The sequence below is a fragment of the Salvelinus namaycush genome, chromosome 7 (assembly GCF_016432855.1).
Source record: "Salvelinus namaycush isolate Seneca chromosome 7, SaNama_1.0, whole genome shotgun sequence".
NCBI lineage: Eukaryota > Metazoa > Chordata > Actinopteri > Salmoniformes > Salmonidae > Salvelinus > Salvelinus namaycush.
The window spans coordinates 7,974,771-7,988,465 of NC_052313.1; the positions used below are offsets into that span (position 1 = coordinate 7,974,771).

Sequence of the window (13,695 nt, forward strand, 5' to 3'; positions counted from 1 at the left end):
ACTGTCCTCCTCATTCACCAACCTCACACCTGTCTGTCTCGAAAATACTACCTCACACCTGTACTGTCCTCTACCTATAATACCACCTCACACCTGTACTGCCCTCTACCTAAAATACCACCTCACACCTGTACTGTAATCGATAACACCACCTCAAACCTGTACTGTCCTCTGCCTCTAATGCCACCTCACACCTGTACTGTCCTTTACCTATAATACCAACTCACACCTGTACTGTCCTCTATAATACCACCTCAAACCTGTACTGTCCTCTATAATACCTCACACCTGTACTGTCCTATACCTATAATACCACCTCACACCTGTACTGTCCTATACCTATAATACCACCTCACACCTGTCTGGTCTTTACCTATAATACCACTTCACACCTGTACTGTCCTCTATAACACCACCTCACACCTGTACTGTCCTCTATAATACCACCTCACACCTGTACTGTCCTATACTTATAATACCACCTCACACCTGTACTGTCCTATACCTATAATACCACCTCACACCTGTACTGTCCTCTACCTATAATACCACCTCACACCTGAACTGTCCTCTACCTATAATACCACCTCACACCTGAACTGTCCTCTACCTATAATACCACCTCACACCTGAACTGTCCTCTACCTATAATACCACCTCACACATGTACTGTCCTCTATAATACCACCTCACACCTGTACTGTCCTATACCTATAACACCACCTCACACCTGTATTGTCCTCTGTAACACCACCCCACACCTGTACTGTCCTCTACCTATAATACCACCTCACACCTGTACTGTCGTCTTTAACACCACCTCATACCTGTATTGTCCTCTATAATACCACATCACAACCTGAACTGGCCTCTACCTATAATACCAACTCACACCTGTATTGTCCTCTATAACACCACTTCACACCTGTACTGTCCTCTACCTATAATACAACATCACACATATTCTGTCCTCTATAATACCACCTCACATCTGTACTGTCCTCTACCTATAATACCAACTCACACCTGTATTGTCCTCTATAACACCACTTCACACCTGTACTGTCCTCTACCTATAATACAACATCACACATGTTCTGTCCTCTATAATACCACCTCACACCTGTACTGTCCTCTACCTATAATACCACCTCACACCTGTACTGTCCTCTACCTATAATATCACCTCACACCTGTACTATCGTCTATAACACCATCTCACACCTGTACTGTCCTCTACCTATAATACCACCTCACACCTGTACTGTCGTCTTTAACAACACCTCATACCTGTATTGTCCTCTATAATACCACCTCACAACCTGAACTGTCCTCTACCTATAATACCACCTCACACCTGTACTGTCGTCTATAACACCACCACATACCTGTATTGTCCTCTATAATACCACATCACAACCTGAACTGTCCTCTACCTATAATACCAACTCACACCTGTATTGTCCTCTATAATACCACATCACAACCTGAACTGTCCTCTACCTATAATACCATCTCACACCTGTATTGTCCTCTATAACACCACCTCAAACCTGTACTGTCCTCTATAATACCACCTCACACCTGTACTGTCCTTTACCTATAATACCAACTCACACCTGTACTGTCCTTTACCTATAATACCAACTCACACCTGTACTGTCCTCTATAATACCACCTCAAACCTGTTCTGTCCTCTATAATACCACCTCACACCTGTACTGTCCTATACCTATAATACCACCTCACACCTGTACTGTCCTCTACCTATAATACCACCTCACACCTGTACTGTCCTCTATAATACCACCTCAAACCTGTACTGTCCTCTATAATACCAACTCACACCTGTACTGTCCGCTACCTATGATACCACCTCACACCTGTACTGTCCTATACCTATAACACCACCTCACACCTGTCTGTCCTCTACTTATAACAACACCTCACACCTGTACTGTCGTCTTTAACAACACCTCACACCTGTACTGTCCTCGACCTATAATTCCATCTCACACCTGTACTGTCCTCTACCTATAACAACACCTCAGACCTGTACTGTCGTCTTTAACAACACCTCACACCTGTACTGTCCTCTTTAACACCACCTCACAACCTGTACTGTCCTCTACCTATAATACCACCTCACACCTGTACTGTCGTCTTTAACACCACCTCACACCTGTACTGTCCTCTACCTATAACACCACCTCACAACCTGAACTGTCCTCTACCTATAATACCACCTCACACCTGTACTGTCCTCTACCTATAATACCACCTCACACCTGTACTGTCCTCGAAAATACTACCTCACACCTATACTGTCCTCTATAATACCACCTCACACCTGTACTGTCCTCGAAAATACCACCTCACACCTGTACTGTATTCGATAACACCACCTCACACCTGTACTGTCCTCTACCTATAACACCACCTCACACCTGTACTGTCCTCTATAATACCACCTCACACCTGTACTGTCCTCTACCTATAACACCACCTCACACCTGTACTGTCCTCTATAATACCACCTCACACCTGGGTTTTTTAGTGACTGTTGAAAACAATTTTACCAGTCGGAGCTCGTTTTTTCCCACGTTCTAAATTGTCTTGAATTGACTAAAGTTGGAAGTCAAAGATTTCCGACTTCCCAGTTGTTTTGAACATGGCATGTGTTCCACAGTCCGGGGCACTACTTTTCGTTCTCATCTTCTTCACTCATGCTACTGTAGGAGGCTGAGGCCTCTTTGGGTGAGGAGGGGGAGGCTAGCCTGGGCTGAGACCAGCGAGAGGGAGGAGATGGGGAACGAGATGGAGACAGTTGCCTGGGTGGACTGTTGCTAGGTGACCCGCGAGGTGACATGGCGTAGGAGATCATCCGACCACTACGCTCATTAAACACCTGTTTCTGTTGGGGGGGGGGGGGGGGGGCGAGATGGTAGAGGGATGGAGAGAGAGAGGGTGAGAGGAGAGTGATGGAAAGAGTGGAGAGAGGATAGGGGGGAAGATAGAGAGAGAGTTAAGAGAGGGACGGAGGGAGGGAGGGGGGTGGGGAAGAGTGGAGAGAGGATAGGGTGGAGGGATAGCGAGGATATGGTGGAGGGATGGAGAGAGAGAGAGAGAGAGAGAGGAAGTCGGAGAGAGACAGAGACCGGTATGTGAGAGTACTTTCACTTCAAAGACTAGTCTAGTTGGAGGTATACAGTTTAGATCATAGATTAGATTTGTGAACAAAGAAGTGACATGGCAGATGAGTGATTGTAAAATTTGCATGAGTGGAGCATGAGACAGGCCATACTTACCCATGTTCCATCTGGGCCGAAAAGTTCCAGGAAGTTACCAATGAACTCCCGTGATTTCTCTTCCCACTTCTGTATGAGGTCATGGCTCTTCTCCTCCACGCGGTAGACAAAGTGTTTACTCTTTTCCTCCACCGTCTTCACCTTCTCCTTCATACGGTCCACCTGGTTCTGAAGGCGGTACTTCTTCTCCTGAGGAAGGTTGGAGGAAGGTTGGATGGAGGTTGGATGGAGGTTGGAGGGAGAGAGGTTGGAGGGAGGGAGGTTGGGAGAAGATGGAGGAATGTTGGAGGGAGCTTGGAGAGAGGTTGGAGGGAGGGAGGTTGGGAGAACGTTGGAGGGAGCTTGGATGAACGTTGGAGAGAGGTTGGAGGAAAGTTGAAGGAATGAGAGAGGGAGGCAGGAAGATTGGGGGAATGTTGGAGGGAGGGGGAGGGAGGTTGGGAGAAGTTGGAGCGAGGATGGAGGAAGGTTGGAGGAAAGTTGAAGGAATGTTGGAGGGAGGGAGGCAGGAAGGTTGGAGGAAAGTTGAAGGCAGGTTGGGGGGAGGTTGGAGGGAGGTTGGAGGAAGGTTGGATGAAGGTTGGGGGGAGGTTGGAGAGATGTTGGAGGAAGGTTGGAGGGAGGGAGGGAGCTGAATTCCTTGGTGTTACCATCGTTGAAATGATGTAACATCCATTAATTTATGCAGTCGCTAAGGCAATGGGGTGCATCTCAATAGTCTAAAGGGCTCGCCACAGTGATTTACAAAAATTCAGCCACGTAAAAGTACGTAGAACTACGTAGAGAGCTATGCAAACTATGTTCCGTCAGATCCATTGTGTAGACTGTGTGGAGTCCTTTAAGTAGCCATCTCTCCTCGTCTCCCAGGAAGGATGAAGCTACACTACAACTCTGGAGGACAGTGTTTCTCTCTGTTAAGTCTCCACTAGGGCACAGTCAGTCAGCAGGAACCATGTTACAGAATGATGCAGGTAGAAACAGAATGCATAGGGCAGACACAGTCTATTATCTTATTCTATGAGCATGGAGAACTGTGTCTGTTTGTCTATGAAGTCCGTCTCTATCTGGAGAGCTCTGTAACAGTGTAGGCCTGCTCACTGGATATCATACTGCAAAAAATCACACTGAAGTCGATCGCTGTACAATATCTCCTATCCTGTTCACCCTAGTTGAGATAAAAACTAAAAGAAAGGATGGAGAAAAGGGAGGACGTAAAATGATGGAGTGATATGATCAACAGGTTGGAGGGAGGTTGGGGGTGAAAGGAAGGTTGGAGGAAGGTTGGAGGGAGCTTGGGGGGAGATTGGAGGAAGGTTGGACGGAGGTTGTAGGAAGGTTGTAGGAAGGTTGGAGAAATGTTGGAGGGAGGTTGGAGGAAGGTTGAAGGAATGTTGCCTCCTTCATACGGTCCACCTGGTTCTGCAGGCGGTACTTCTTCTCCTGAGGAAGGTTAGAGGGAGGTTGAAGAGAGGGAGGTTGAAGAGAGGGAGGTTGAAGAGAGGGAGGTTGAAGAGAGGGAGGTTGAAGGATGGTTGAAGGGAGGGAGGTTGGAGAGAGGTTGGAGGAAGGTGGAAGGAGGTTGGAGGGAGGTTAGAGGAAGGTTGAAGGGAGGGAGATTGGAGGAAGGTGGAAGGAGGTTGGAGGAAGGTTGAAGGGAGGGAGGTTGGAGGAAGGTTGGCTGTACTGTATGTCTGTGTGTTTTTTGAAAGTTATCAGTTATGTTCCAAGTGTACACGGACACACATGCGCACAAAAGCGACAGTTCTGTTAAGGGTAGACAGCACACAGACACACACACTTACGTTGATGAAGCTGACATTGAGCTCTTTAGCGGTGTAGCCCCGCTGTAGGTTGCGTCTAGCGTAGAGGTCGTAGTCTCGTACGATACGAGTGATCAGGTCAGAGGTCGAGATACCCTCTGTCCGCTGGGTCGGCACGAACATGCCTGGAACACACACACACACACACACACACACACACACACACACACACACACACACACACACACACACACACACACACACACATTATAAATAAACACCCACACGTATTCTAAATATATTCTAAATAAACACCCACACATATTCTAAATATATTATAGATAAACATCCACACAGATGAACAAGCGCACACACACACTGATCGTCGAGGACCATCCTTCCCTAATTGGAAAGCCTGGTGAAGTCAATGGCAGAAAGTCGCTAAAAAGTGGTGGAAACCCCATTGTAAATTAGTGACGCTTCGCAACACGTCAAACCAATCAAATGACTTGCTTGCTTAGGAGGAGAGTGTTGAAGCCATACAGTCATTTGTTCAAGCAGAGGAGATGTAATGTCTTCAAAGACTACAGCACAATTCTGGCAAAACAGAATTACGTTTGATCTATTTTCTGCAAAATTGCAAACTAGCAAAACGGTACACAACAACTCTTTGCAGTCGGTAAACAGTCACAAACATAACACGCTGCACCCCTCCTAAGGGCACGTGGGGGAGGTTTCTTAAAATGTAACATCTAATCAAATTGTAGCTGCTGAAAGCCGGCGGAACATTCTAGACATTTCGGCTAATAAAAGAATCTCCAGACTTATGGATACCTGAAACTGATTCTGAATAGAGCTTTACACACACACATACACACACCTGCCTCCTTGATGTGTTTGTAGACGTCCTCAGTTCCTGCTGAGGAGTATGGGATATCGTCATGAGCCACAAAATCGATCTAAGAAACAATCAGAACACAAGAAGACAAGAATCACAGAACAGGAAGACAAGAATCACAGAACAGGAAGACAAGAATCACAGAACAGGAAGACAAGAATCACAGAACAGGAAGACAAGAATCACAGAACAGGAGGACAAGAATCACAGAACAGGAAGACAAGAATCACAGAACAGGAAGACAAGAATCACAGAACAGGAAGACAAGAATCACAGAACAGGAAGACAAGAATCACAGAACAGGAGGACAAGAATCACAGAACAGGAGGACAAGAATCACAGAACAGGAAGAAAGCACACAGATAAAGTGACGCCCAGAAAGAGCCATGCACGCTAGCACATTACTCTAGATACACAAACAGTTAGAGAAAGCTGAATAAACAGGTGTGATGGAAACAGTTAGACACACCTGGTGTTTCTCCAGGAAGTCCTGTGTGAGCGTCCATGGTGCGTCTCGGACCACCTCGTCGACATAGCGACAGTGTCTCAGAGCCTCATACCTCTCATCCTCCGTCATCACCGTGAAACCCTTGTACTTGTGGGTCAGTTCATCACTGCACACTGACACACATACACACAGTCACAAAGGTATGCAGTAACCCTAGAGTATGAATAACATATATGTTTAGCTAAGAGTCATTATATCCACATGTTTATAAATGTATGTCTGTACATATCTACATGTGTGTGTGTACATACCTCCCACTATGAGGTATGCATTGGGGAAGAGGTTCTTGGCCTGCATCAGGGCTCTGGCATGGCCGGAGTGGAACAGATCAAATATTCCATCTGCATATACACGCACTGGACGGTCCACTGAAGAGGACACACAGAGAGTTTACACACAGAGTTTACATCTAGAGGACACACAGAGAGTTTACATCTAGAGGACACACAGAGAGTTTACATCTAGAAGACACACAGAGAGTTTACATCTAGAGGACACACAGAGAGTTTACATCTAGAGGACACACAGAGAGTTTACATCTAGAGGACACACAGAGAGTTTACATCTAGAGGACACACAGAGAGTTTACATCTAGAGGACACACATAGAGTTTACATGTAGAGGACACACACAGAGTTTACATGTAGAGGACACACACAGAGTTTACATCTAGAGGACACACAGAGAGTTTACATCTAGAGGACACACAGAGAGTTTACATCTAGAGGACACACAGAGAGTTTACATCTAGAGGACACACAGAGAGTTTACATCTAGAGGACACACAGAGAGTTTACATCTAGAGGACACACAGAGAGTTTACATCTAGAGGACACACAGAGAGTTTACACACAGAGTTTACATCTAGAGGACACACAGAGAGTTTACATGTAGAGGACACACAGAGAGTTTACATGTAGAGGACACACAGAGAGTTTACATGTAGAGGACACACACAGAGTTTACATGTAGAGAACACACACAGAGTTTACATTTAGAGGACACACAGAGAGTTTACATGTAGAGGACACACAGAGAGTTTACATGTAGAGGACACACACAGAGTTTACATGTAGAGAACACACACAGAGTTTACATTTAGAGGACACACAGAGAGTTTACATGTAGAGGACACACAGAGAGTTTACATGTAGAGGACACACACAGAGTTTACATGTAGAGGACACACACAGAGTTTACATGTAGAGGACACACAGAGAGAGTTTACATCTAGAGGACACACAGAGAGTTTACATCTAGAGGACACACACAGAGTTTACACACAGAGTTTACATGTAGAGAACACACAGAGTTTACACACAGAGTTTACATCTAGAGGACACACAGAGTTTACACACAGAGTTTACACACAGAGTTTACACACAGAGTTTACATGTAGAGAACACACACAGAGTTTACACACAGAGTTTACACACAGAGTTTACACACAGAGTTTACATGTAGAGAACACACACAGAGTTTACACACAGAGTTTACACACAGAGTTTACACACAGAGTTTACATGTAGAGAACACACACAGAGTTTACACACAGAGTTTACATGTAGAGGACACACACAGAGTTTACATCTAGAGGACACACACAGAGTTTACACACAGAGTTTACATGTAGAGGACACACACAGAGTTTACATGTAGAGGACACACAGAGAGTTTACATTTAGAGGACACACACAGATTTAACATCAAGAGGACACACACAGAGTTTACATCTAACACATATATACCACTATCATAGAGGAGGAGAGGAGAGAGGAGGAGGAGAAAGTGAGTGAATGTGAGGAGGATGTGGAAAAGAAGAACAGATGGTTATGAGTGAAAACACTGAGGACGGGAAGAAGAGAGGATGAAGAATGAGGGTAAGAGCAGGAACAGTGGTAAACTAGTGATGGAGCTGGGAACAGAAGAAGAGAGGATGAAGAATGAGGATAAGAGCAGGAACAGTGGTAAACTAGTGATGGAGCTGGGAACAGAAGAAGAGAGGATGAAGAATGAGGATAAGAGCAGGAACAGTGGTAAACTAGTGATGGAGCTGGGAACAGAAGAAGAGAGGATGAAGAATGAGGATAAGAGCAGGAACAGTGGTAAACTAGTGACGGAGCTGGGAACAGAAGAAGAGAGGATGAAGAATGAGGATAAGAGCAGGAACAGTGGTAAACTAGTGATGGAGCTGGGAACAGAAGAAGAGAGGATGAAGAATGAGGATAAGAGCAGGAACAGTGGTAAACTAGTGATGGAGCTGGGAACAGAAGAAGAGAGGATGAAGAATGAGGATAAGAGCAGGAACAGTGGTAAACTAGTGACGGAGCTGGGAACAGAAGAAGAGAGGATGAAGAATGAGGATAAGAGCAGGAACAGTGGTAAACTAGTGACGGAGCTGGGAACAGAAGAAGAGAGGATGAAGAATGAGGATAAGAGCAGGAACAGTGGTAAACTAGTGACGGAGCTGGGAACAGAAGAAGAGAGGATGAAGAATGAGGATAAGAGCAGGAACAGTGGTAAACTAGTGACGGAGCTGGGAACAGAAGAAGAGAGGATGAAGAATGAGGATAAGAGCAGGAACAGTGGTAAACTAGTGATGGAGCTGGGAACAGAAGAAGAGAGGATGAAGAATGAGGATAAGAGCAGGAACAGTGGTAAACTAGTGATGGAGCTGGGAACAGAAGAAGAGAGGATGAAGAATGAGGATAAGAGCAGGAACAGTGGTAAACTAGTGATGGAGCTGGGAACAGAAGAAGAGGTATACTTGGGGTGCCTCTGCGGGCCTGAGCGATGGAGAGTTTCTCATGAGGGGCGCGGCACTCACAGCTGGTGTCCTTGGCAAAGATAGCAGGCTCTGTCAGCATCTGAGAGAGAGAGAGACCCATACAACCTAGATTTATGTTTGTTTATTTTCCCTTTTGTACCTTAACTATTTGCACATGATTATAACACTGTATATAGACATATGACATTTGAAATGTCTTTATTCTTTTGAAACTTTTGTGAGTGTAATGTTTACTGTTAATTTGTTATTGTTTATTTCACTTTTGTATATCTATTCCACTTGCTTTGGCAATGTATATATGTTTCCCATGCCAATAAAGCCAATTGAATTGAACTGAATTGATTCAGTTCAAGAGATTTAGAGATTTAGAGAGATTTAACTGTTAGTCACTTTATTGGTTCAGCGTTATAACGTTAACTTTATTGTTAACTCTACAAAAGCATATTAAAACAGCACATGCATCAAATTCACATCTACAAAACCATTTTACTCTTCGCAACAAACCACAAATGGTATGGATTTACAGAGGAACAACGTGATAGATGAAAAGAGTGGCAAAGAGCCGAAGAAAAGAAGGGAGAGGAAAGATGAACCTGAAAAGCAAAAGAGGCAGAAAGAATCCAATAGAATTTGAAAGGGGGACGGAGAGAGGAGTGGGAGACACAGAGAAAGCGAGAGATGGAGGAGATAAAAAAAAAAGTTGAATGACACTCATGTCCCCTTCTTGATTGCTATCCCCTCTCTGGCTTAGTAATGTCCATTAGATTATTGATCAGGACTATTATCTATTCTCTATCACAACTATCGATTACATGGTGATGGCACAAGCAGCACTCAGTGGTATTGATTTACGTCTGGCTAAAATGGAACTCCATCGCTCTCTATCTCTCTCTCAATCTCTCTCCATCTCTCTCAATTAAATTCAATTCAAAGGGCTTTATTGGCATGAGAAAGATATGTTTACATTGTTGACATCTCTCTGGCTCTCATTCTCTAGAGCGGGAGACAAAGAGAAAATGTAACATGCATGACTTCCCCAGTGACATCCCCAATGACATCATAGATCCACTCCCATAACACAAGATATATGAAGGTAATTCCACCTCTACGTATTCCATCCGGATAAGGGATGAGATAGAACAAAGAGGAGGTAGAGAGAGCTCCCGTGTGAGCTCCCATCCCCATGGCAACAGATGGGGAGAACGGAACAGTGAAGAGGACGCACTTAGGTAACTTTTCTCCCACAATCCACTGCAAGGTGAAATCAGGGAGGAGCCCAGAGCGGACAAAGGGCAGGCGGATGCCTCGGTCGATCGGCCAATCAGAGTGACCGCAGCGAGCATGCTTACTACACCCTTACAGTGGCACAAGCAGAGAACGTGTAGAGTAAGAAGGATTAACTAAGAAAACTACAACGCTGTGATGGAGTAAAGAGAGAGAGAGAGACAGAGGGAGAGGGGGGAGATGAAGAAGAGCAGGAGAGAGGCACAAAGAATAAAAGGGAGAGAGGCGAACAGACGAGAGAAAGAGAGCGAGAGAGCGAGAGACTGAATGGGGCTGGCATCGCCCCTGTTTTCTTGAGCTTTTGTGTCCATGTCAGGAGATCTATGCTAGACTGCTTATACACACGTACCCCTGCCAATACTGAGAAACACACACATCCCCCCACCCTCCCCCAACACACAGAAACACACAGTCCACTCAGCATTCAGAACATCCCCCAAAGGCACACACAGACAGTGGATCTGTTTCATAACAACAAGGAGACGAGCTAGCCCCCCTCCCCTCCACACACACAGACCCTACCGTGACCAGCTGGGGGCAGGTGTGCTCGAGCTCCTCCATGTTTCCCCTAAAGGCTCATGGGATACAGCGGCTGCACCCCCTGTCTGTGACTCAGCATCAGTGAGATGATGCCTCTCTCTATTTCTCTCTCTCTCACCCAATCTCTCTCTACCTCCCTCTCTCTCTTCCTCTCTCGGCCTCTTTCCCCTCTCTTCACTTCCCCCTGTATCCCCGCCCACTCTGCCCTACTCTCTCTCCTCTCTCCCTCCCTATACTCTACCTCTTCCCTCCCTCTCTCCTCCCTCTCTCCTCCCTTTGGCAGAGTGATCCCTCGCTCACAGACCAGCAGCCAAGCGTCTCCAAATTCTTGCCATGGCGATGACAAAGGGGAGAGAGAGAGCTCCAATCAGTGCACAGCTCCCACTGTCTCATTTGCATCAGTGATACGGATTGGCTGAGCTGGCTAGGACCATCAGTGAAGGATGGCAGTGAGTATTAGTGTCTAGGAGGCTATATGTCAATAGTCTACAATAGCTCCTCTCTCCTATCCTCTGAAAACACACTATAGGTGAAAGTAATCATGGCACATACATGCACACTAAGGAGGTTGCTTTTATATACCCAGTTCTTTCACATCAGTGCAAATGAAGGAAGCCCTCTTTAGAGTAGACTATTGAGACACCACTATGTGTTCAAAGGTTGGAATGGTTCCTCCCTGTGCTGTGTCCCAACAGTCTTAATCAGCTCCAGTTTCTTGCCACCTTTCCTCCTTGACCACATCAGGATAGGTGAAAGCAGGAGGCTGTTATAGTAGTAGATACCTATCCAGTGCTTTTGGGGATCAGGTGTTATGAGAGAAAACAAGGGGGAGGGGGGAGGAGAGGAGACCGTTTAAGAATATACGGGAACAGTATACTGTTTCCTACTGAATTGCAATGATATACAGTACAGAGAAGGAACCTAGAGAGAGCTTTAACCTTATTTTATTCCTATGAACTAGCAGGAACATGGAAGTGAATCTTTCTGAACTTTACATTTCTCTCCCCTCTCTCAATCTTTCTAACGTTACATTTCTCTCCCCACTCTCAATCTTTCTACCTTTACATTTCTTTCCCCTCTCTCAATCTTTACATTTCTTTCCCCTCTCTCAATCTTTCTATCTATACTTCTCTCTCCAGTGCATTCAGAAAGTTTTCAGACCACTTTATCCTCGTTTTGTTACGTTACAGCCTTATTCTAAAGTGGATTAAATTGTTTTCCCCCCCTCAACAATCTACACACAATGCCCCATAATGACAATGCAAAAACAGGTTTTTAGAATTTTTAGCAAATGTATAAAAAATAAAGAACTGAAATATCACATTTACATAAGTATTCAGACCCTTTACTTTGTTGAAGCACCTTTGGTAGTGATTAGAGCCTTGAGTCTTCTTGTTTATGACGCTACAAATTTGGCACACCTGTATTTGGGGAGTTTCTCCCATTCTTCTCTGCAGATCCTCTCAAGCTCTGTCAGGTTGGATGGGGAGCATTGCTGTACAGTTATTTTCAGGTCTCTCCAGAGATGTTCGATTGGGTTCAAGTCCAGGCTCTGGCTGGGCAACTCAAGGACATTCAAAGGATTGTCCTGAAGCCACTCCTGCATTGTCTTGACTGTGTGCTTTGGGTTGTTGTCTTGTTGGAAGGTGAACCTTCGCCCCAGTCTGAGGTCCTGAGCGCTCCGGAGCAGGCTTTCATCAAGGATCTCCCTGTACTTTGCTCTGTTGATCTTTCCCTCAATCCTGACTAGTCTCCCAGTTCCTGAGGCTGAAAAACATCCCCACAGCAATATGCTGCCACCACCATTCTTCACCGTAGGGATGGTGCCAGGTTTCCTCCAGATGTGACGCTTGGAATTCAGGCCAAAGAGTTCAATCTTGGTTTCATAAGAAAAGAGATTCTTGTTTTTTGTGGTCTGACAGTCCTTTAGGTGCTTTTGGCAAACTCCAAGCGAGATGTCATGTGCCTATTACTGAGGAGTGGCTTCCGTCTTGCGACTCTACCATAAAGGCCTGATTGGTGGAGTGCTGCAGAAATGGTTGTCCTTCTGGAAGGTTCTCCCATCTCCACAGAGGAACTCTAGAGCTCTATTAGAGTAACCATCGGGTTCTTGGTCACCTCTCTGACCAAGGCCCTTCTCCCACGATTGCTCAGTTTGGCTGGGCGGCCAGCTCTAGGAAGAGTCTTGGTGGTTCCAAACTTCCTCCATTTAAGAATGATGGAGGCCACTGTGTTCTTGGGGACCATCAATGCTGCAGAATTGTTTTGGTACCCTTCCCCAGATCTGTGCCTCAACACAATCCTGTCTCGGAGCTCTACGGACAATTCTTGGCTTGGTTTTTGCTCTGACATGCACTGTCAACTGTGGGACCTTATATGGATAGGTGTGTGCCTTTCCAAATCATGTCCAATCAATTTAATTTACCACAGGTGGACTCCAATCAAGTTGTAGAAACATCTCAAGGATGCTCAATGGAAACAAGATGCACCTGAGCTCAATTTGGAGTCTCATAGCAAACGGTCTGAATACTTATGTAAATAAGGTATTTCTGTTTTTTTTATTTTTAAGACATTTGCAAAAATGTCTAAAAACAGTTTTTCACTTTGTC

General features: G+C 45.3%; 1 protein-coding gene across 1 annotated transcript; it reads right to left on the reverse strand.

Moving 5' to 3' along the window:
* Positions 1 to 2,698: 2,698 nt before the first annotated feature.
* Positions 2,699 to 11,163, reverse strand: LOC120050304 (choline-phosphate cytidylyltransferase B-like). The gene is made up of 8 exons (XM_038996882.1): positions 11,069 to 11,163; positions 9,242 to 9,341; positions 6,726 to 6,842; positions 6,436 to 6,587; positions 5,949 to 6,027; positions 5,111 to 5,253; positions 3,309 to 3,497; positions 2,699 to 2,914 (listed from the first exon to the last, which is right to left on the reverse strand). Exons 1-8 carry the CDS (start codon positions 11,105 to 11,107, stop codon positions 2,699 to 2,701), a joined length of 1,035 nt encoding a protein of 344 aa, XP_038852810.1. The 5' UTR covers positions 11,108 to 11,163.
* Positions 11,164 to 13,695: the final 2,532 nt, after the last annotated feature.